The sequence below is a fragment of the Lethenteron reissneri genome, chromosome 64, assembly GCF_015708825.2.
Source record: "Lethenteron reissneri isolate LAM-NWPU_2019-01 chromosome 64, ASM1570882v1, whole genome shotgun sequence".
Classification (NCBI taxonomy): Eukaryota; Metazoa; Chordata; class Hyperoartia; order Petromyzontiformes; family Petromyzontidae; genus Lethenteron; species Lethenteron reissneri.
The window spans coordinates 6,523,017-6,548,964 of record NC_083842.1 but is presented as its reverse complement, the minus strand read 5'-3'; the positions used below and the strand labels follow the sequence as shown (position 1 = coordinate 6,548,964).

General features: G+C 44.7%; 1 protein-coding gene across 1 annotated transcript; it reads right to left on the bottom strand.

The window, feature by feature from the left end:
• Positions 1-1,052: 1,052 nt before the first annotated feature.
• Positions 1,053-20,875, bottom strand: LOC133359126 (epithelial-stromal interaction protein 1-like). Its single transcript, XM_061577520.1, has 12 exons — positions 20,534-20,875; positions 18,748-18,806; positions 17,552-17,635; positions 13,959-14,032; positions 11,676-11,759; positions 10,772-10,845; positions 9,380-9,461; positions 8,695-8,784; positions 5,643-5,716; positions 4,776-4,903; positions 3,962-4,019; positions 1,053-2,913 (listed from the first exon to the last, which is right to left on the bottom strand). The coding sequence occupies exons 1-12, from the start codon at positions 20,713-20,715 to the stop codon at positions 2,784-2,786; spliced, it is 1,119 nt and encodes a 372-aa protein (XP_061433504.1). The 5' UTR covers positions 20,716-20,875; the 3' UTR covers positions 1,053-2,783.
• Positions 20,876-25,948: the final 5,073 nt, after the last annotated feature.

Here is a 25,948-nt window from a genome sequence, read left to right as displayed (position 1 = left end):
GCTCTCGACGGTATAGCGATCAGCTTCTCAGACGTACACAAACTCTCTCGCCGCATTAAGGCACCGTTTCTCGAGAGTTATTTTTTCTGCCGAATTTATATTATCTCGGTTGAAATCTCATTGATTCTGTTTTGTTTGGAAAGGCTAGCTTGCTGCATTGACCTAAATCTACCAGCATATATTTACGTAAATTGTACGATTCACACGCACACACGATTTGATGCATGTGTAGTGATGGGATGCCATCTGGTGGCCATGGGGGACTAACTACAGGTATGGGTGCGTTGTAAAACGACACATGTAGGCGACCACAAGGGGGTGTAACTGGGCCAAGGGTCAAGGAGAGGATCGAACTGGAAGCTCCTGGAACCAGCAAGAGAGTTCCAGAAGAGGGGCGTGGCCAATGGTGGGGCTTTATCACGCTGGATGGATATAAGGGAGAGGCAAGTGGGGGTTAGGGGCTGTCGTGGGGGTTCGGGTCCTGGCTGTCGTCGCTGTCATCGCTGCCATCTTTTCGTTGTCATCGTCGCTGTGTAGCCAGCCAGGTATAGTCTTCATCATCGTCAGTCAGCTATATAGTTGTATGTCGCCGATGTCGCTGTATGGGTGGCTAAGTTATAAGTAACTCAGCACTTATGTTATTCGTGACCCTGTCCTTAAAGTATCAAGAAATAAATAAGAATCCTCTACAAGTCGTGTCTCAGAAGTCGTCTCATGACACATGTGTAGGGACTGAATCAGAGACACTAAGAGTTGGAGGCACTCTCTTTATTAACACGCAAACAACGGGTTAACACATCCAATAAATCCGTCTATAGTCGACTACGGTTCCCAGTCAGGATAGTTGGTAGACTGCCTGACTGGCGACGCCGAGATGGTGAAGACGGAGACGACAAGAAGAACGGTGAAGACTCCAGCAGCATGACAGGGATCCCATTCCAAACGACAGCCCGAGGTCCCCTCCCGGGGCCCCTCTTCTACTGTCCGCGTGGCCTGGCCCTGCCCAGGCCACGCCCCCTTTATAGAAGCTACCCGCGGGTTCCCAGTGTGCCCCCTAGATCCCCCTCTGGTGTATCACCTGGCCTGCCGCTGTCAGGGCTGCTGTAAGCTGTAGATCCTTCCCTGCCAGCAGCCAGCACTATGCTGCTACATAGCTAATTCTATGTCACTACACATGTATGGGTTCGATCCGGACCCTCACGCCTGTATATTTCTAGTTTGCATGTTCTCCCTATTTAGAAACATGCGTTGGAGAGTATTTGGCTGCTATAAATCCCCACATGATAAGCCACATCGTTGAGCTATCATTTGTAGCCAGGTCGCTTCTGAAAAAGAACTATATAGCTCAGTGGGTCTTACCTGGTAAAATAAAAAGTTCAGGTTACGTATAATGGGTATAACATCCATTTTAATTCATAAATTCTTAAATGCATGTTTACATACACGAAGATATCAATGATTAATACACTGCAAAGACGTTAAAATCGCGTTCATAACAATGGCATTGATAACTATTTTAAGGTCTGTGATAGCACATTTAATAAATAGGTTTAACACCTATTTTGAAAGTTACAATTTCATTGCGTGTCATACACTTGATACAGCAAAATAAAAAAAGTTGCCACGTAAACAAATGCGCAAATATATATTTTAAAGTTTTATTGGTTCATGAATGTGCTTTATTTTACAGTAATTGATAACATAAACTAAGTGCAGTTCAAAGGCAAGGTACATATATTTAAAAGTTGCAATTAAAAGTAGCAGCAGTACATCAACAGTTTTACACTGAAAATAACCACAAATTAAAATAAGCCATGATAAGCTTCTTATTAGAAACGCACGAGTTTCTTTGGCCCACAGTCGTGATTCTACATTTTCTTAAGGAAATATGAGTGTAACATATCACCCTCTTTGCAATTATATATTAATATTCAAAATGTCAAATATTTACCCAGGAAAGCCTCATTGGGTGTAAAGACCCCTATTTAAGAAAGTACTCCATTGGGATGTTTGGTCGATTCTATTAATGGTTTCATCCAGGAGGAAAACTGGGAAAAACCCCACCATGCATATGAGGAGTTGACAGCCATCGCCAAGCTACATTGTAGCCCCATACCTACAACACCTGGAAATCCCAGGTGTTCACTCATTAAAATACTTACCAAGCTAATTCTGACTAAGCTTCTGAGATTTGATGAGATTAGGCGCATTTAGAGTGATATTTGGTCATAGGCGTTGACTTGCCGTAATCCAGATGTGCGTTTCATATCCAGAAATCAATTATTTTTTTACATTGTGAATATAACGCCATATAGAGAATGGAGGAGTCATCTGAAGCCATTACATACAAATATGCAACAACAAAAAATACAGGTTCTTTGACACAATTTGATACTTCAAAAATTTAACTTAAAAATCAATATTAATTGTTGAAAAGATACAATAAAATGCTTCTCTAAAAGGCCACCATTATACCAGCAACCACACAACAATAGTTGTCCATCCAATGGCATAAGCATCAGTGGCATGGGCCCAGGTGCAAGAAAATAATTGGGGCCTGTCATCTAATTTCTATTCTATTTGTGGCTCGTTGCATGGGAACGTTCAGCCCATGGACTCCAATAAAGTTGTACTTCCTGCACACTCGATAGCTATGCCACGAGGTCCAACCCATAATAGTTAAATCGGTTGATATTGTCTTGTGTTTTTTTTAGGAAAAAGAGCAAGCCGAAAGCTTCATTTGTGTCTCATTGATCCATTTTTCTGTTATCCAAAATCTCCCATCATTCAGACAGAAGGCTGCAGACGCGAGATATGTCTCCACAGCAATCATCAAGGATTTGTTTCAGGGCTTGTTCGTTGTACCATGGAAATTTATCCCGCAGCTGGGTTATGTCGGAGCTTGCCGCATCACTGGGGAAAAATAAAACAGCACTTGGGAATGTATGTTGATTGCCATATGAATAACGCAACCGGTAATGGATACCCATTGTAATTTATATACATTCATTAACTCCCCCGCTCTGGCCTTCGTATGTGAACGGCTCTCAAGTGACGCCATCACATCGATCCCACTATTTAAGGAACGAGACAGGAGGATTTCTCCACAAATATGGCTGTCACCTGATGATGCTCGTTATATTTACAGGCGAAACGTTGTTCTCAGATTGTAAATGTTGTGGAATTACTCTCCAACGCCGGTGTGCTGTACTAGTAACGAATCGGCATGTTCTGTTTACGTGACAAACCTTAGTAATTGGCTTTATCGGATGGTGGCGGGTTTAACGACACTTTATATTTACGTGATCTAACCGAAAAAACCTGTATCATGGAGGAACTACTGCGCAGCATCATCATAATTTAAGGAAATTTCATTTACAAACTATTATTTCACAAGTTAATGTTATATTTACTTTATGTTTATTAGAACCAATTTTTGTTAATAATTTTCGTGTTTTTAATAGCTTATTTAAGTATTTATTTAAGGTAATTCACTAAAAAAATAATTTTCGTATGCCAATATCATTATCCGCGAAAATTGCTATTTACGAGCATCTCTGAAATGTATCCCTCGTCCAGATAACAAGGAAATACTGTATTTAATTATTTTCACAAAGGAGCGACATATTTCCTTAAAACCAGACCACCGGCAATGCACCCGATCTCATTGGCTGTTAAAAGCCAATGAGGATTGAGGCTGGTTTGTGCTTAGATGGATAACCACAATGCACAAATATGTTGTCATAAGCGGCTATGGATGGTAGAGCAAAATCCAAGCTCCCACCTCTACAAATCCGCACTTGACTAGCGTGGTGACGTATAGTATAAAAAAACTATCTACATGGTGTGGGGAGCCCTCATCTTGAAATGGATTGACAAAACACCCATACATGAGCTCTACATCACAGAGCCCACGGCTCATTCACTCACGCACTCCCTCCTCCTCCTCATATTAACTTACTTTCTGCTGCTGAAGCTGTCCAAGGGCCTGGAATCAGCACCACTGCTCCTCCACACTCCTGCGCAGTTATGCAAAATTCACAGGAACATTCATATGGGCATGGGCAGCTCAGCCTCACCACAGCCTGAAGGTGTTTAATCAACGTTGTTGGTAATGCAAGTTCTTCAATCAAGCCAAAGCCAAATATGCTGGAGTGACAAACCAAACTTACCTTGACCTTTACTGTCATTAGTAGACCGAGACGGTCAACTCGTTATATTTGAGATTTTGATTTAATCCCAGGTGGTTGAAACCTGTATTCAAACACATAATCTGCCTCCGTGCTTTGGCACGTATTATCCTGGTTAACCACACCACCACTTCCCAGTGTTCTGCATCTCGGATGCTCAACCAATTCTCTCTTTTTTATGACGAGTGAGATAACACCAGAGAGCCAAGAAACTAACCCACACATGTGAGAAAAGAGCAAACTCTGCACAGATATCTCATAACCAAATCAGATATCACTTGATGCTGACATTATCCGTGGCCAGGAATTTTACTAGGATTAGAATCAGAATATTTATTTATACTGGAGGAATATGAGCTATAAAGGTCTTTTTCACAAATGCCTAGTAGGGGCAAGTCAGAACGTTACAACAACCAACAATCCAAAAACACGATAGGAATCTAAAGTATAGAAAGATAAACATCACTTAAAAATATATTGCCTGGTTCATCGTGCAGAACATAAACCAATGCACCGTTGCACCAAATAATGACACCAATCTTGATAAATACAGTGCATGATAGAAATGAAAATGATGACAAATACCTATGTTGTCACCGTCTTTAAAAGGGGGAGTGCTGCTCTCTTCATGCCAGGTGCCTTCGCACTGTGGGATGTCGGCCGTTTCTCTGCTGCGTCGTCCTTCCAGCCTGTCCAGGAAAGCCTGGTTCGCTCTGATCATCAAATAATCGAATCAGTCTTCAGTGTTTATTAGGGACGCTGCCATAGTGTAATTGATAGCCCACCATAGGTTGCCGCTTTGATTCCAGGTAAATCCCACAGATCTAATAAGTAATCTGACCACAAATGATCGTTCAACAAAGTGGCTTATCACGTAGAAATTTCTAGCAGCGATATAATCGATCGCATGTTTACAAATGTGGAGGGAAAAACTGGAGGACCCAAAAAAAATCCACGTGACTCATGGAGAGAACATGCAAACTCCAAATATACAGGCGTCATGGTTGGGATTAAACCCATGACCTCCTGTATACCAGACAAAGGGAGATAACAGGTTGTCTGGCCGGGTTGGTTGAGAAGGGCAACATGTGCTCAAAAGAGGCTTTCGTGAGCTCCCTCTAGTCGAGGCCCTTCCACAAACAGCGTTGTGAACAATCAATGCATGGCTGCACCTTTACCTTATTTTACCTTGTATTATGAAGGTGCAATCACAGGGCGAGTCATAATCTCTTTTGCTCGACACCGAGTAAATTTAGTTTTGATTGAAAATATTGCATCTTTCATAGAATTTACTGGGAAACATTCAGTCCAAAAAATACCCATCAGCTGATGGATCAATTTTATTTAATATTTGCAAAGTGAAACAGGCCCTTGTCTGTTTTTAAATTCGTTTATTTTATTCAATCCGTTTTTGCATAAAGACCGTGTAAGTAAGATCACTCTCTCTCGCACCTCCTGTGATCCATCTGCAATTGCCGAGCTCTCTTATTCTCCTCGGCTTTCTTATTTTCCTCCAAATCTTCTGCCTGGAAATGAGAATTTAAAAAAATGTGATCACACTCATCCCACAAGCTCACCGACAGTAGATATAGCATAGGGAAAAATGCAATTTCAAAGCCAATTTATCACCGCATGTAATGACTTCACCAAAACCCTCGTCTCCAAACTCTAAATGATCCAGAATTTCACTGCCAGACTCCACCAACCTCAGGTCATAAATCGATGTACAACTCAAATACATGTTTTGTGTAAATGTAGAGAATAAACACCTTAAGAGAATCTATAATGATTCATAAATAGTGTATTTTAGGTTAGATTGTGTCGGTATCAGGTTTTTTTTTTACAATAACCCTGCACCACCTGACAAATCCCATTATAATCCAACTGTCATGTGGGAAAATATGAGAATGGGTTTTATTTTTCAGAAATCAGGAATGTTAAAAAGCAAACTGGATGTAATCTCCAGTGAAACTTCATACAGAATTATCAAAAGTTTTGCTTTCTTTTCAATATTCCTCCAGTTTGCTGATAAAATGAATCAATGTGCACATTTGCCCATGTGATAACTTGATTTAAGTGTCAGGTGGTGGAGGATTATAGAAATAAAAACTAATATTTATATGTACATGATCTAACCCACCAGAAACCAAATTATAAATCATTATATTGGTCGTGAAAGCTTACGTATATAAAGACCGAATCAATAGACCACTTGCCTGACAGGTTACTGTACATATGCAGACGGACAGTCAGGAAGTGTGTTTGGGGCCTCTTATTGGTACAGGGAGGCCTCAAAGAGGATTGGTTATGGTAAGAGAATTAAACTGATTGCAAGGAAAATTCAAAGGTAAGAGGCAGAAAAACGAGGGTGGACTGTCGGGATAAGGGTTGAGAACCGTTAGGGAAAGAGGACGAGGATTGGCTGAGGGAAATGGGGTGAGCGAACCTTCGAGAAAGGGGGCTCGAGGAATATAAAAGGGTAGAGCACAAGGGGAAGGGACCGTTGGAGAGAAGACAAAGGTCAACCATCAAGAATCGAAGCCTGGGCCTAGAATTAGTGTTGTATCCAAAATAAAGGCTCATAGTAAGCAAGAACTTGTGTCAGCGGCACTACACATCCAAAAATAATCTATGAGAAAATATATATAACTGAATGAATAAAAATGTATTACTTTTACACAATACAATACCTGCATCATGAATGCGATAGTAATATTTAGTTGATAAATCAATGCATCATTACATCCGTAGAGATTAATTATCACGTGACCATATGGGTCAGAGAGTTCAACTTCAAGGAAGCAACAACAAAATATGTCTGAACTTAGAATTTGAGTGCATGCAGAGGATGCCAGTGATTCATGTAATAATAGATTAAGCAACTTGGAAGCTCTAAATAAAACGTTGCAACAAAGTGTTGTGTAGATAATTGGGAAATAAAGGTGCGTGTGATGGGTGAGACGTGTGTACAGGATAGAATGTCAGGTTGCTGAGAGAGGCATTGGAAGGGGTCAGTGAACAAGGAAAGAAACAAAACCCAGTTGGGCTATGGTAGAGGGAGTACTACAGTGTGCACTTTATTCCAGTGGTGTTCATCCTCATGTGGTGTTCATCCTAGTTGGGCAGTATTTATAAATCAATATTGATTCATTTTGATCATAAGAATATACCTTGAAGGTGAGCCATTGACTGTACAACAGTGGTGCCCAAAATGTGAATCACGATTCATGGATGGATCTGAATTTTTATTGTGGCTCTCAGGACAAATGACAACAAATGTTGGCATACGCGTACAACAAATTTAGTTACGAATCATGGAAAACAAATAACTAAGAATTATTTGTACAGGTTTCCCTCGCTGTATGCGGGTTCAGTTATTCTGATTAAGCGTATATGTGGCTCATCTATATCTACCCAATATTTGATATACAGTATGCGGTTTGAATTCACTCACATGCGGCTATGCAGTCTGACGTGGGACAACATTGTATGTACTACTGTATGCACTACTCAGCAGGCAGCTGTTTCGTGCGGTGCATTGTGAGGTGACTGCGGTTTATGCTATGTTATCTCATGGTGCGTGCCGTGTGAAATTTTGTGAACACGGAAATTCGATTTCTTTAACTGAAAATTGTCCATAATTTGTCAATTGTGTTAAAGCAAAATTTTGTAAACCAAATGTTCTTAAATCGAGGGATACCTGTATATTAAAGGATAATATAAGAGCTACCAATAAATTCCGCCAATATTTTGTCTGCGTTGTGGCCGAAACGTCGTGAGAATTATTTTATTATGTTTTATTTTTATTATTTTATTATTTCCATTCTACGTGACTTTACCGAAAGAACCAAGAAGATGAATATTTTGTCTACTGTACTGTATCAAGTATTACAGGGTTAAATTAATGATGGATAATTATTGGTCATAGTTTTCTGGTGGATGGGAATTCCAATTGAGATCCACTAACATGGATCAGAGTGCATGGAGTGTTGGCCACTGCTGCTGTACAACAGCTTAACCTTATGGTGGGACCCCTGGGTCCCTTAAGCCCCCGGCTCTCGCATGAACTGCGTTGCGACGTCATTTTTTTGTCTGTTGAAGGCAAACAATATGGCAATCTATTCCTCTCGACGAGCTCTACATGATGTGCTAATCAAAGTTTCAAAGTTTTGTTTATGACTACGGCAATTTTGGAAACGACGGGTGCTTGGTGAAGAACGAGGGGATTGATTTCTGGTGGGTCACAGCGTTTATGTGCGCGGTGGGACGGAGTCGCCAAAAATAAATAAATTAATTAAGATGTTTACTTCTGTTTATTGGGGACCCCGGGGTCCCGCCATAAGGTTCAACTATTGGATTGAGAAGGAAGGACGAAATGGTCAGGTATGTTGGTATCACCACCATTGGCTGTGATGGCTACACTTGAGTGGTTAGTGAGAGAGGGCTGTGTTGTTGAGTAAAGGCTGCTTTGCTGGGAGCTGGAGGGTAATTTATAAATCCATACCTTTCTTCTCTGTGTCTCCTTTTTCAGTCTGTGTGCCTCCTCTTCCTCCTTCCGCTGGGAATCTCTGTAGTCCCTGAATTTACTCCTGGCCTGAGCAAATAACACATTCAATCACCATTCATTTAAATTCCAATAAAAAGAAACCACAAAACTTAAAAAGTTACTTACAATACTTATTTGAAATAACTTTTTCTAGTCAGAGGCAGCTGTAAGGCTAAGTAGTGGACAGCAGAGGACATTGCAACAACATCCATTGTTTTATACTTCTCTGTGCTCCTCCCCTTCATCAACTCACACTGACTAATGTGATGAAGCATCGATAAACAAACCCCATGACGAGCATTGCCATAAAACTTACTGACATTTATCTATGGGACCTTTTTGCCAACATCAAAATAGGCTTCATGTTTGTGGCAATAACACAAGTGTTAAGATGCTCAAACACCAACTAGACACCTATTACAAGGCATGAAGTCTGCATTAACCACACATGCTTGTAAAATATACAAACATGCTCTGTTGGTTAATGCAGACTTGATGCCTTACAATAGGTGTCTATTTGATGTTTGAACATCTCCTGTGTTATTGCCAGATAGGGTCAAGCCTATTAAGTTTTACTGACATTCTTCTTATTAAGGTGCACTGAAGGAAGTAAAATGTGAGGAGAGATGGTCAGTAAAATTACCATGGCTGTGTCTGCTTGAGGTCCTTTAGCAGTGTCTTTTTGGCTGCTCCACTCAACTTTGTTCAAGAAGTGCTCATTGGTCCTGGGGAAAAAGTGAGGACAAATATGAGTTGTTCATCAAACCTTCTCTCCCACCTGAAGCTCGCAGGACAATAAAAAGAAAAGGTAAAGGTGAAGCCCTGCAATGATTTGCTCATGCCACTGTTGGGGGGAAGAGCTTCGACTAGAGCAGGGGTCGGCAACCTGCGGCTCCGAAGCCTTAGGTGGTTCTTTGGCTTCCCCATCGTGACTCTTTGGCTGCCCCCTTGTGGCTGTTTGGCATCACCCTTGTGGCTGTTTGGCTGCCCCCTTGTGGCTCTTTGGCTTCTCCCTTGTGGCTCTTTGGCGGCCCCCTTGGCGGGCAGCCATTTTTTTTACTTAAATCTTAAGCATAATTTAACAGAGATCATTTATTAAATATGGAATGGAATGGGACACGGTGTAATGCTCTGGTGACGACAAAATATACAGTTAAACTGTGTTCTTAAACAATAACGAAGGGGGAAAGAACTAAATAGATGCAGTTTATTCCATAACATTTTTGTTCATTTTCGTCAGGATTTTTTTGGCACCTGTTGTATACCTGCTGTGTTTGTGTACAAGTAGCTCTGCATGTGGTGCGGCTCTTGAAATATTTTTGTCAAAGATTTTTTTAAAATGGCTCTTCTTCTTTGAAAAGTTGCTGACCCCTGTACTAAAGGGAGCTACAGAGAGTCCCTGGAGAAGATATCTTGCCCTATTCTTCTATGATGGCCTGCCAATCGATTAACTGTGGTGAACTCATCTGTACAGCTGGGTGGACACAGGTGGAGGGATTTTAAAACACCCCACTGTTGCAACTGTCGTGCCGACAGATCAAACCTGCGACTTCAGTACTTAATAATTGAGTACAAAAATAATATAACTTTATAGGCTTTTGTCAGTCCACTGTTGGATGAAGGCCTCCAGATAATACATAAGTCATTGGGATTGTTTGACCATACTCCATCACGCCGGTAAGTGCGTGTTTGTGGGATGAAGGGTCCGGGGCCAGTTCAGCTATCACTCACCAATGGTGTAAATTGTCACTACAAATCCACATTTGTCTCTTCAGTACTGATGTTAAAAATCGCAGAAGGTACTCATTTAAGGCAGGGTTGACCTCGGGGAGGCCCAGAACCATTGATAGAACTCAGTTTAACACGTAGGCTTTCACGACCAATATTATCCATAATAAAGGTTTTTTGGGTCACATCACATAAATATAAATTCATGGTTGATAGAACTCATACCAGCTTCTTTACATCTTCTGTACAACTAGAAAAAGGTCTCTTAAGGACTCGTCGGGTGAAGTTTTATTGCGAGTGATTGTACCGGGAGTGATCCATTGCGAATGATCTCCTCCTTTGGGCATCTCTCTGCTTATGTCGACTTTCTGCTTCTATAGCCTAATAAACGAGCACACACACACACATGGCAATGGACATTGGTACTTTGAAATAAACAATGAAATAACAAATGTTTTTTTGTAAATGAGAAAATAATTTCTATTTTGTTGAAATTTTGCTTAACAAAAACATGCTAGGAGATAAAGAAATGTCAATATCGAACTCCTGCAAATCAGTGCATTGGTCTATGTTAGAAAACGGTGTGTGGAAAGAGACATCATGGAGCTAGTTTGAAGATTTATTGACTTACCTGTTATCTATTGGGGGACTGGCGGCGGGGTGGGGGGAGATAGAGCCCTGAATTTTATCATGTGAAGTACTTTAGTTATATCTGTCAAATGGCAGTCAATCTACAATACTTTGCTAATCTTGTCAAGGAACATAAACCATCACACAAACTCCAGTCTTGCTCGCAGCAGTTTTTGGCTAGCCTTTGAACAAAGATGGTGACCGTATTGCATGGTGCAGCCATTCGGAATGCTGTTCTTTACGATAAGCCACTGGAGTTATGCACTGTTAAATCTAGATTGAAAACTGATTTATTGATAAATGTTTGTGTTTAGTTTGTTGTCCTTCCCCTCACCTCCAATTAGCACAGTTGGCTATGTACGTTGCGAAAGAAGTTCAATATACAGTACATGCATCCAAAATTTAGGCTTCAAAGCTGTAGAATTATCCAAAATAAATGAAAACCAAATTTTATATAATGGGTTTTTGTGAAGTCATTGGTCACCAGACTGAGACCATCAGCCTCAATACACTTGAGAACCTGGTTTAAACACAGAGGTGGCTGACACAAATTAGACTCCAGGATTTTGCTCTGGCCTCACCTTCTGCCTCTGAATGTCCTTCTTCTTTTGGAACTCGGCCTCATCCTGGGCTCTGCGGCAACGCTCACGCTCCTCACGATCCATCTGTCACCGAGCGGCGAGACAGACACATTCAGGAGGCCGAGAAGCCTCTTGGCGAATAACGATGCTTCGACTCGTCACATGAAATTGTATATTACACGTCTTATTACACTATGTAACACAATTTTTGTTCCAGGGTAGTAAGTTTTATTTCGTAATTGCTTAATGCCTAAAAAGTATAAAAAATGGCTATTATCCCCCACAAACTTTGCTTTTGTGACCCCGACAGTGATATTTAGAAATGTGCCTATTTTCAATGAGAAAACGGGCGAATTTGTGTCTTTTCGTTCACATAAAGTCAACAAAAAAACAATATATTAATCTAAATTAACATGTATTTATACTAGAGTAATACAAAAATGACTACAAAAGATTTAGACACCAAGGCGCACTACTACAGGCGGGATTCATGTTGCTGTTTGTTGAGTTTATGTGAACGAAAATACACAAATTCGCCCGTTTTCTCATTGAAAATAGGTAAATTTAAAAATATCACTGTCCTGGTCACAAAAGCAAAGTTTGTGGGGACTTCATACTCTGTGGGGACTAATAGCCATTTTCTGTACTTCTGAGGTATAAGCAATTAGAAAAAAACACTTACTACCCAGGAAAAAAATAAAAGTTGTTACACACTTTTATCAAGCCATACATCAATTATTTGAATATTCTTTTTTACAATTAATGGAAATTATAGGCAAATTATATGCTTAATATTGCATTTAGGATACATGTACAGCCCTTTGTTAATCCAGTGATGAATGATAGCCCCCAGGCTGGTCAGTGCGGGTTGGTGAAGGCATGGATAGGCATATTTATTTGTTATGCTCATTTGCCCAGGAAAGCCTCATTGAATCTCGTGACTTTTTTCAGGAGGGTCCTTTCAAGTGTGACCCGTGCCCACTGCGCCTCGATCTTTACTGGCCTTGACTGTTAGACGACACAGGGTGGTCATCAATAAATGATGAAATAAAAGTTTTGGTAGCACTCCCGCATTGTTTTCCTTGGTTCCACTGCCAGATCATCTTTTTCGTAAACTGCGACACGACCTGCTCTCACTCCCAACACCGGCCACGTGCACACAAAGGACTTTCTGTAAACTTAATGTGCTAGCGTCACGATTGGTCCTCAATACGGGCCTCCCTCTCTTCAAGATCCCAAGGGATTATATCTCACACCATTAATTTTACAGATTTTAATTTATGTTAAAATATAAAAATTCTAGAATTAACTAATTTTTCAAGTTCACTAATATCTAATGTATTACAAAACATAAATGTGTTCATGGTTATTTTATTATGAAGGATGGCTACTGTTAAATTGTAATAGTTAAGCTAAATTTATATGCCAACTAACCTTATCCAGTGGTCACATGACTCTGGCAATTAAGTCACGCGCCTGCCTCACGTTCGTTTTACGAAGGGCGTGGCCTAACATACCGCCCATCTATCCTAAGCCAATCGTAACTCCGCAACATCCACAAGGTTTAAAACCCACTAATTACACCCTCTCTAACACGATAGTGTGAATATATGCGTCATTTAATAGTAACATAACCACACTGGTTACACAAGTTTTCACGGTAATAATAATAATTATTTACTTTTATAAGGTGCCCTTAAAGAACAGATCTCAGAGTGCAATGCATTTAAAGGCGGAAAATAAGTAATAAGCAAACGGGGAAAAAAAGACTAAAGATACAATATAGTGAACTAGAGAGAGTTAGCGATGATTACTATGTCAATTGCCATCAAGTAATTTTCAGGTTATTTAAAAATATTGGCAAATTTGGACCATGAAGCCAGCACACAGTGGACTACTCTTTTGCGGATGACGTCACGGGATCTTTGACATCCACTGTGAAGCAGACAGCACGTAATATTAGTATGATAATTACAGGTGCTGTGCAAGTTATGTTGTGGGCAGCAGAGGGCAGTGCAGGATAAATCCACTGCCCCTACGCTGCCCACATTCACCAACCAGCACTGACCAGCATGGCGAAGCATAGTGGAAAAACACCGCCTATGGCCCGTACAATGTGGGTGAGCCTTCATCCAGTAGTGGATTGAAAAAGAACCGCACATGTGCGTGTACACGGCAATAAGTAGCCAATTGGGTCTTTTCACAAAGGGTGGAGGTCGCATGGGTACGGTATCCCCATTGAGGGTGTGTATGGGCGAGCAGTGTGCTGCAGGATCCTCTCACCCGAGCTTGGATCTTGGCTCGGCTCGTCGTCAGCTGCTGATTCTTTCGCACCTCCCCCTCCGACAGGGATCCGCCTGTGACCATGACCGCGCCAGTCAATGACAAGCAAAGGGGGCACTATTTCAGCAACCACGGATGTGGACCGTGAAACTGTTACCTTAGGACCCTCTCCAGCGAAGTTTTCACTCACACAGCAATATGCCACATTCCACTGTCAGCACAGATAAGTTCATTTCTAAAAACATTTTGTTTAACCAGGTGAGAATTCAATGTTAGGCTCATTTGCAAGAGTGGCATTGGGAATTAGTCTGCCAGTGGGTGTGATTATTGCAAGTTATGATCCCAATTGAGAAAGTTGCGGTCTCGCATTTGGAAAATTTAGTCCCCGACTCCAGCACACAGTGCCTACTCTTGGGAATGACATCACGGGGTCTCTAATATCATCTGTGAAGGAGATGGCATTCAGTATTCATATGGTTAATACACCCGCCGTTAAAATCAGGGTGACCACTCGATTCGAACTATGAACCTCTGTAACAAGCGACAAATGTGCTCCCGCTAGTCCACTTCACTGACCATGTAAACAGACAGCATGCCGAGTTCGTGTTGAGTCACATCTGTGATCCACCACTTCAGAAGCAAAGGTCGGTGGAAACCACGGATTTGTGAAGAAACTGATAGCATGCTGCGAACGAGCTTTGACACAGCTGCTGTGGTGAGATGTTAACTCCCTCGCCTGGTATAGATAGAGAAGGTCGTGGGTTTGATCCCGACCGACACCTGTATATTTGGAGTTGATATGTTCTCCCCGTGGTCGTGTGGATTTTTCGCCAGGTCCTCTGGTATTTTTTCTCCACATTTAGAAACATGTGTTTCGAGTATTTAGCTGTTATACATTTCCACATTATAAGCCACTATGGTGCACTCTCATTTGTGGCTCGGTTACTTCTACAAAAGAGCTATATTGCTCATATAGCCTTATCTGGTAAAATAAAACTGTTTCGTTTCATCTCACATGGGATGGACCAGATGACGCCAAAAGGCGCACAACTCAAAGACAATGCACCATCAGAGTATGAGAGCTCGGGGCAAGCATCTACACTATGGGAACCTCATTTGCCAGTAAAAATATGATAATTGGTTTTTTACCCTTCTATCTGGCAACAAAACTGACACCTTTTAACAAGAAGTCATGTTTGCATAGACCGCAATACCTGCAGTCATAATACAAACAAAAGACATAACTCTGATAATGTGCACTGTCCTTGAAGTTGATTGGTCCACACCCGAGACAGCTTTCCTTAGTCTCACATGGGTTGGACCAGATGACGCCAAAAGGCACACAACTCAAAGACAATGCACCATCAGAGTATGAGAGCTCGGGGCAAGCATCTACACTATGGGAACCTCATTTGCCAGTAAAAATATGATAATTGGTTTTTTACCCTTCTATCTGGCAACAAAACTGACACCTTTTTACAAGGAGTCATGTTTGCATAGACCGCAATACCTGCAGTCATAATACAAACAAAAGGCATAACTCTGATAATGTGCACTGACCTTGAAGTTGATTGGTCCACACCCGAGACAGCTTTCCTTAGTCTCACATGGGTTGGACCAGATGACGCCAAAAGGCGCACAACTCAAAGACAATGCACCATCAGAGTATGAGAGCTCGGGGCAAGCATCTACACTATGGGAACCTCATTTGCCAGTAAAAATATGATAATTGGTTTTTTACCCTTCTATCTGGCAACAAAACTGACACCTTCATACTCTGATGGTGCATTGTCTTTGAGTTGTGCGCCTTTTGGCGTCATCTGGTCCAACCCATGTGAGACTAAGGAAAGCTGTCTCGGGTGTGGACCAATCAACTTCAAGGACAGTGCACATTATCAGAGTTATGTCTTTTGTTTGTATTATGACTGCAGGTATTGCGGTCTATGCAAACATGACTCCTTGTAAAAAGGTGTCAGTTTTGTTGCCAGATAGAAGGGTAAAAAAACAATTATCATGTTTCGTTTCGTTTATAGTTTAATCGTTTTATTTATCTGCTCCACTATTATTTGCAACCAAATACTCAGTGGAAATATTCACTGTATCTTATTTAGCCAGGCGATGGTGGTGCACGCCTTTAATCCAGTTCTTTAGTAGGCAAGGGTTGGTGGATCACACAAAAGTTGCAAAACTCCCTTCCCATGGTTGTCGAGGTGCCATATTCTGGCTTGCAAGGTGAATGCGGTTCAGCAAAGTGCGACCTAAAGTAATCTTTCCTATCTGTATGGTACAGACTGTCAGAGTGTTGCCGCCTTGCACGTGCAGGTTTTCTCCAGGTGTATACAAACTCATTAATTGGCTGAAAACATCATAATATATATGCTACTTCGTGGGTTGTGGATTGTGCAGCATTGTGAGATTCAGTTTTCATGAGTAATGCTCTGTAAAAAACGTAGTATGATCACTTTTATCACCACGCAGGCATGTGAAACTCACAAACAGGCTGGGCTTCTCGGTTTTCCAAGTGATGGCAGTACCCAGAGTACGTTATTGGATCCATCTACGTAGATCTTTAAATGGTATGTCCTCACTGTCTGGGTCTTCTGTGGGTGATTCGATTTGCTCCAACACACAAAACAGGCATGAACGGAATCGGCCAAAGATCAGAGTGCAGGGCCCTCTGGAAAAACAGTCTTGACACTCACTGAGGTTTCCTGGATAAATGGACGTATTGGCGGTACACCGGTGCAGCATAACACACCAGTTCTCATTAAAGTCTAAAATCTCAATTTTAACTGACTGCTTTGACATCACGAGAACTGATTTTGACACACCCCGCAAGATTTTATGACCAGGACTGCAAATCGCAGGAAAATAAATTATTGCCAAAAATGTGCTTTTTTTATACCACGCACCAGTGTACCGCCAGTATGTTAAAATGCTGAGAATAGTTATTTATAGGGTAGAGCGGTAGCACAGTGGTTAGTCCACGGTTCCCAAATCCATATGTGATCAAACAACCCTTCTTGCCTTCAAATCGCTTGATCACAGGCATGTCCCACTGCATCCAAATAATTCGAATTAAAGGGGAATATGCAAGGCTTTATTATGGCAGAGTGTGAGGGAAACGGAGATAGAAGGAAGTGTTTTGAGTGCGGCAGTGTGAAATACGATCCTGTATCCATTGTACAATGTAATGAGACGGTGGTGGTGCCAGCCTATTGGGGGCTATGAGCTGAAATTAAATAAATAAATGCCGCAAATGCTACGGAAGATAAAATATTACATGTGTACTTTCATTTGCTAATTGCAACTATTTTAGGTGCATTTTTTTTTAAGATGAGAGTTAATACATTTTAAATATAGATCTGAGTTATATTTTTAGTGAACCCCTATCCTTTCATGAATCTGCGGATCCTTGACCTCTTTCGGGTCCCTACCTTTTGCTTAGATTCCCTATGCCTCCACTGTTGGGAGCTGTAGCCACAGTGTGGTTAATTATTTGTGTTGTAGTAACGGATACATTGCTCCAAATCCATGGAGTCCAATGTGCACACCCTCGGGAGTAGCAAACGTTGGATTTTAACAAAACTCACCGACGTGCGATGGGGTGATGCGTACTCCCACAGCCCTCCTCTCGCTCCGCAACCGGTCCAACGCTGCCTCCTCCTCCGCCGCACCTTTATAAAACGCATGCGGGGAGAGTTGGCTAGCTCACAGTACCATGCCATCTTGTTTGTTGTTGTTATTTCACACCAATGTAACTCCAGATAATGCATTCGGGGGGAATTATCTGCAGTTATAGGTAAAGGTGCAGCCGTGAAAATACTTCGTAATGCTATGGATGGAGGAAGTTGCCTCCACTAGGCTTCCACTAGAGGGAGCTCTAGACAGACCCTCTTCTAGAGGGTATTTTTGTTACATATATCAAATGATTCAGATTCCGAAGCTAGCTAACCTCAGTTGCTCTTGATATAAAAACAAGTTCTAAAATGGGTTTGATGGACGGAAACAAATCTCGATGCATAGACACCACACGCAAAAAGAAAACCATAAAAATGTTGCATTATTATTTATTTCGCCAAGAGTGCTCCAAGCCTGGCACCGTGGATGTGACGGGAGTACCCACGTGTTAAATCGACTGAGACTTATTATATAAGAATAAGGATTTGCATGTGTAATGAGAGAGCGCCATCTAGTGGGCGCTAAGGGGTAACTGCACGGGCACTATCGGGTAACCGGTAACCAATCCTGAGCGGGGATTATATCTGGGCCAAAGGTAACGGGCAGAGTCAGAGAGAATGTTTGGGAACCATCAGGAAGGTTCCACGAGGGGGCGTGGCTAGAGGCGGAGCCTAGCTCCACCGGGAGGAATATAAGCAGAGGCAGGGGAGGACTCGTGGTCGGTGTGGGAAGCCTCGAGTTTGGACCGCGTCGCTGCTCATCCTCTCCTCGCCATCAACCATGTGGCAGATCCCGGACACGCCGCCAGTCAGTGGCGGGATCGGAGAGAGAGGGTGGCGGACCTCATAGGTGGGACAGAGAGAACGCCTCGTCCATGGCAGTGATAAAGGGAAATAACCCGGAGAGAGAAGGAGCGGAGCTGTGCAGTAATTCATTTAATAAAAGGACACCATTCAAGACTCGTCATGGAAGTCGTTTATTACACATGTTTAAATGCCCTATTATCATTCACACTTTCTGTTTCTGGCCACGTTGTGTTCTAGGTCTTTTGAGCCCTTGCTTAATATCTATGATTTCAAAAAAACACAGTGATGGCAAAACGACTTACGTGTCTTTAGACGCTGGTGCTTCTCTGCATTAGGCGTCAGCATGGTGTACACTCCTTGTCTGCCACGACAAAAACAAAGACACAGATCCCCCGTATAGCCTGAAGATAGTGTTGGGGCAAGAGCTGTTAGTGAGCACCTACAAAGGCCGCCACGGCATACGAGGAGGTGGTTGGTCAGTACCACGCCCGGCCACCTTTGTCTCCCTTGTGGCGATGTTTACACACGACACCAGGTACTCATTTGAGGCTGAGTCTACGTCACCACCACCCACCCCTCTAAAGACAAAGATCTATCTTATAGCCTTAACAGACTGTTGGGGAAAGTGCTGTTATTAAGCACCTATAAAGGCCAGCACGGAACACGAGGGGGTGGGTGGCCAACACCACACCCGACCGACTTTGTCTCCCCAGTGGTGATGCAATCACACACCGCACCCCGTCCTGATTTGAGGCTGAATCAACCCAGGGGAAGCCCAGGACCTGTTCAGAGAATCGTCACTGGTATTAGCCGTGAACGGGAATCGAGCTCTGGTAGTCGGGTTCATAGTGCAGCTATCGCTCCCCAACACCACCTATCCACTACCCCCACCCACCATCTCACCTGAGGGCAACTTGAACCCCAGATCAGCTACGTACGAGACACTCACGCCTACCGGGCAGTGCGGGGTTTGTACCGCGTCACGGATTCGTCATTTCACGGTAGCGAACGAGTGTTTACTCGCAGAGCGAGGCGAAGATATATAAGCACACAGAGAGTGAGACAGACATATAGAAACAGATACATGGACATACAAAGAGACAAAGATCCCCCTATAACCTTATCAGACTTTTGGGGTAAGTGCTGTCAGCGAGCACGCGAGAGACTGGGTGGCTAGCACCCCGCCCGGCCGCCTTTGTCTCCCTAGCGGCGATGTTTACATGCCGCACCAGGTAGATTTGAGGCTGAATCGATCTAGAGGAAGCCCAGGACTGGTTCAGATAATCGTCACTGGTGCTGGGCGTGAGCGGGAATCGAACTCGGGTAGCTGGGTTCGTATCGCAAGAACAAAGTGACATACTTAAGAGACACAAAGATGGAGACACAAAGACACGTACATGAACGGACATTCAGAGACGCACATGGACTGGGAGAGATGCATTGAGAGGCTCGGCGATATAGAGGGACACAATGAAACAAATAGACACAAAGTCACTAAGAGACAGAGATGGCTACGGAATGTCAAAGAAACAAACGCAGAGACAGCCGTAGAGGCGCTCAATCATGACAGGGACACGAGATCATCACAGCTTCACAAAAAGCACAGCGCTTGTGCCAGGCTGGGTGCACATTGAGGCCACGTGAAGTGACAGAAGACTCAGTGACAGGCCACGGGACAGACCCAGTTGTACCAACCCTCACCCTCACCGCTCACTTGCCCAATTACTGCACAAAATCTGCGTCCCTCACTGCCCCTCCAGACTTAATTCATGAGAATTACTGTAAATGTACATGGCCTTGTCAATCCATCACTGGATGAAGCAACCCCCACGCCACGCATTGATGATCATCATCCAGAAAATACTCATTTAGGGGAACCCACCTTTGGGGCCCCTCCAGAAAATACTCATTCAAGGGAACCCACCTTTGGGGCCCTCTAGAAAATACTCATTTAGGGGAACCCACCTTTGGGGCCCTCCAGAAAATACTCAATTAGGGGAACCCACCTTTGGGGCCCTCCAGAAAATACTCATTCAGGGGAACCCACCTTTGGGGCCCTCCAGAAATTACTCAATCAGGGGAACTCACCTTTGGGGCCCCTCCTGAGGGCAGTCTCCCCCCGGGTTGCCGGGAGTTGCTCCGCTCGCAGACTGAGTGGCCTCGCGCCCGGCCATGCCGACGTCCCGTGGCCTCCCGATCTCCTCCTCCTTCTCATCATCCCCATCCTCGGCTTCCATGTGCACCCCCCTCGCATCTCGCCGGCCGGACATGCTGCGCGAACGTACGCAACAGCACCGCTTCTTTGACCCGAGTTACTACAAGCCTTCCACCTGCGCTAAAAAATATATTTATACAAAGCAATGGTCCACACAAGCGAACGTCTCGCGGCGTGTCGTTACGCCGACTGCTGTTGTTGGCTAAGAACAGCGCACGAGTTGACGTCGCCGGGCAGTGCTTGGACGTCACTGGGATTTCCTAGTAGGGAGGTACCCCACCGGCCTATCACGTCAACACTAAAGACAAAGATGCCCCCGTATGGCCTAAACACACTGTTGGTGCAAGTATCGTTAGCGAGCACCTATGAAGGCCGGCACGGCACTCGAGGGGGTGGGTGGTCAACACCACGCCGCACGGCCACCTTTGTCTCCCTCGTGGTGATGTTTGCACCCCGCACCAGGTACTCATTTTCGGATCAGTCGACGTCACCACCGCCCAACCCTCCACCCCACCACCTATCCCTCCACCCCACCCGCACCCCTCCAACCCACCACCTACCCCTCCACACCACCCCACCACCCACCCTCCACCCCACCCCTCCACCCCACCACATCGCCTGCGGACAACTGGAACGCCAGCTCAGCTCAGTCCGAGCCACTCACGCGCATACGGGGACTGTGACGCGTCACGAATTCGTGGCGCGTCACAGTCCCGTGATGCTGTGACACAACACACCACGGACTGGTTTGAGGCTGAGTCCACCTAGGGGAAGCTCAGGACCTGTTCAGATCATCGTCACAGGTGTTAGCCGTGAGCGGGAATCGAGCTCTGGTCGCCGGGTTCGTAGTGCAGCTACCGCTCCCCAACTACCACCCACCCACTACCCCCACCCACCACATTGCCTGTGGACTGTGACGCGTTACGAGTTCGTCATTTCACGGTAGCGTTGCGAGTGGGTTTGCTTCTGAGCTCCACTGGCAAGGGGTGGGGTGATGGTGCTGGTAAGTTTAACAACGAATGCAAACTAACGACGACAATAATAATGGTTATAGCAATGTGTTGTGTTTAGTTCGTTGTTCTTTCCCGCATCTCCGATTCTCACGGTTGGCTCTGTACGCCACGAAAGAAGTTCAACATTCACGTACATAAAGCCCTTTGCCAATCCACTGCTTAGTGTCGGTCATAGGGGTTGCTTTACCATAGGGGCCGTCCATAAATGACGTCAAGCACCTGGCGGGGGGGGGGGGGGGTCAGACATTTGTGACGATGTGTGACGAGGGGGGGGGGGGTTGAGAAATGTGACGTCACATCAAAATGCGCAACTTTAAGTAAATATAGACAACACGTTCTACTTAATTAAATAGACTTTTAAATAAATGTTTCTCCTACAACATCAGAGTTGCAGCGCCACATTAAATACGCACTACAATGACAATAGTTTAAAGCGATTTTAAGCATGTTTTATTTGGGGGGGCAGAGCTTTGTGACGTCATATTAGAGGGGGGTCTGACTTTTTGTGACGCCGTGTGACGAAGGGGGGGGGTCAAAAATCTTCCAAAATCGCGTGACGTCATTTATGGACGGCCCCATACTTCACCATGGTCAGGGGGGTTGGACTTCATCTTAGGTGTGTGGCTCCGTTCCTCTTGAACCGTGTCTCTCGGAACCAGAGGTGTTTTGGTTGTCCGTATCCGGGTATCTGCGTGTCTTTGATCTCTCTTCTTGTATCTGCGTCTGTCCTTCGTTGGCTGTCCCTGTCTATCACCCTTCTTCATGCCTATGCCTGCAATTGTCCAGTGATTAAATTTCGATTTAAAGCTTTCGTGACTGCAGGGATGCATCTTCTTGGTTCCTTCGGTAAAGTCACGTAGAAGGGAAATAATAAAAGAATAAAAATAAAACATTAAATAATTCTCACGACGTTTCGGCCACAACGCAAGCAGCTGTCTTGCCGACAGACCTGGTCTTCACCTGAGGACGGCTGCTTGCGTTGTGGCCGAAACGTTGTGAGAATTATTTTATTATGTTTTATTTTTATTCTTTCCCTTCTACGTGACTTTACCGAAAGAACCAAGAAGATGTCCAGTGATTGTTTCTGTTTGTCTCCCTCTCTGTGTATGCGTCTGTGTGGGGGGCTGACGCCCACCTCACCGCTCCCCTGAACGGGCGGGGCGCGATTTCCACCCCCTTCACTCTCCCCTCCTCCTCGGCCGCTTCTCGCCGGGCCCCCGCCGATCGGGTGATCGGACCCCCCCCCCCCCGCCGCGCCAATGACCTCTCTGAGGGACATCGTTCACTGGCTGGCTCACTACCGCCCTGGGAGTATTACGCGTGCGCCCCTATGAGCACTCCTCACTCCACAACACGCACGTCCGCGCACTCGCGGCGTCCGCACACACGCTGCTCGCCTCCAAAATGTAACGCTGTTTCTTTCCGTCCAGTTGATTGGCCAAAAGTAATTTTACAATAGGGGATGTTAACACAAATAAGTGTTTTATATTGAAAACATTTTAGTATTTAATTACAATTGAATAACATAATTGATCCGCGATTTCTGCAGCGAAAATACACAGATAAACCATTATCAACACTGTTTAAGACTATAGCTCTAAAGAAAGCTGTCTCTGGTGTGGACCAATCAGCTTTAAAGACAATGCATATACAGTATTACCAGTGTCTTTGTTTGCATGTTCACCAGCAAGGCCTTGGGTGGCGCTGCCCCCCCCAATTCCCCCACCCTGCCGTCTCGAACGTCATCCCGCTGCACAATTGCAGCAGCTTTCAATCTACACGGACTTTTAAGACAGACTTAAAGGCCCACCTCTTTTTTGAAGGCCCATCTGTTTCTTAAATACCCACCTGTTTCTTAAGGCCCCAAATCTCGACTGGCTTTCGAGCGACACTGAGCTTGGCCCCACGCCTTAAGAGTCACAATCATTTGTGACATGTTGTGCTCATTATAAAATTGCATTATTATATCAACACACAATGCGCACACCTGATTAGTCGTAAAACAGGAACATTTTCACTGTGGAAGTAGAAGAGGAATGAAGTTGGGAGAACGCTGGGCTTATGAACGGTCTGGTCATGCAACCCCGAAATAGCAGAGTCGACCTGCGAAAGAGATCACGTCCATTCCAAAACACTTGGCTTCACAGACAGGATTCATCGGCAACATTCAGACAATAGTTTGTTATTCATTGTGACAGGCTTATACACGGGAGTTACTTGGAATCTCAATATGCTACACTTTGCTAAGGCTTACAGAGTATATGGTTAACATGAGCTGTGACTTACATTATAATGAGCGAGTTAACTAGTAATATATGCACGTTAAGTACCTGTTCATATTTACTTAAAAAAACAACCCAACACCAAAAATGAAATATTGTCTATGTTTGGTATATTTTTTGCAAACATTAACGGTCTAAATCGGCTCGAATTTAGGTTGTTGCCAGTTATGTACCAATGTGACAGCGACCAATAGACAGAGTTATCCATGTCTTTGTTCATTATTACTGTTTTCACTATCCTATACAAGAAGCTTGAATGAAGACCGACGAGATAAACAGCAACATAAATCTCAAGCCCCTTGTACCAGTGAGCCGTTCCAGTAGAATCGGCAGTGCAGTGGCCACGACACCGCACTCCTGTCCCAGGTGTTTCTGGAGCTCTAACCTCACTCCCAATATCACACTCCGCTAGACCAATTAGCCGCTTCATTCCCTACCTGAGTTCTACCTTCCTCCCAGCTCCACACAAACAGGCAAAAACGTGAAAAAAAAACACTCAGCCTTTGTGCATTATACAAAAACCAGAACTGTGTGATGCCGCCGCCACGAAGCCGTTCGGCAGGCACCCCACTCCCGACCTCGCCACCACCAAGCAACGGATCCAACCCCTCGTCCCCCTCACCTCACCTCACATGAACACACCCGCACGCATTCCCCCCCCCCCCCCCCCCCATAGAGCAGGAAGGGAAGGTCACCTGATCGACCGGTTTTTATCCGAGAAACCCTTATCGGGATTAACTCTCACGGTTTACGGCGACCAGGGAATTGGACGACCTCCCCCGACACTACTTTGCACTGCGGCGCTGCGACCGGCCTTAAGATGGTATGGCTGCGGCGAGGGGCATTCGGCCACCGCGGTTGAAGCGCATCCCCCACACACACCACCCATGTATCGACGGGGCAAGCAGGGGAGGGACGGGGCAGCATGAGTAGCGGGACCGCAGGGGCTCTTGCGCATAGTCACAGAGGGTTGGGATTAATTAGGATTTACGCCGCGCACGCCGCACATTGATTAGCATATCAAAAGCGCCCGGAACCGCCGTGCGCGTGCTAGGGGGCGCGAGCCAATTGTTAAGGAAAAACTCAGAGCCGCATCCCTTTGATGTAGGGAGGATAAATAGGGGGCGCAAAGGGGAAATCGCTCTCTTACTCCAGCGCCAGAGGACCAGACGCAGCTCCAGCCAGCGACCCGGACGTCCGTGCGACGCACCGAGGTACGCTGTTGGCACAGGGATCAGCGGACCGCCGTGGACACTTAACGGTGAGTAAGGAGGTAAAAGTGGGGTCATAACCGATAAATAGGGAATAGGTACAGGTTTAGTGGAATGGGCCAGCCTCGTCGACTCACTGATTTAACATGAATTACCAGGTAGCAGATAATAAATCATTAATAGCGAATCGTGGCCTCGTGTGATCTCGTGAGCGGTGTGAACGCGTGTAGTGCTGCGGCTCGCCTCGTGGGAGCGCTGCACAGAGCGGCGTCGAGCAGTGTGCTGCGTGTGGAGCGGCGTGTGTGTGCGGGCGTTCACTCCGTGTATGATACCGGTGCGCGATCATAACGCGAGTATTCAGTGGTGAGTGCCGCGGGGAGCTGTGTGCGTGAGTGCGCGTACGTTCGCTACGTGTCGGATACGGGTGCGCATTGGTAACGTGGTTATTCGACGTGGAGGCGAGTGTCGCACAGGGCTATAGACGGGCACCCGCTCGCAGCGTGCGAGAGCTGTACGTAGCGGTGTAAAGAGGGGGAGTATGGCGTCTGATTGATGATGCTGTGCGCACGTATGCTTGCAGCGTAGGAGCGCCGCGTGAAGCCGTATGGGTAGGGGCGTCGCGTCCGAAGGCCGGCGAAACCCTAGCGGGTATTCGGGAGGTGGGGTAACGTAAACAGAATAGGGGATGCAGGCGGGAGGGACCCCGGGGGCCAAAGGCCCCCACAACTGCATTGTGGTTTTCTTGTTTTAGATCACAACATTTATTTAAGAAAATTTTACTG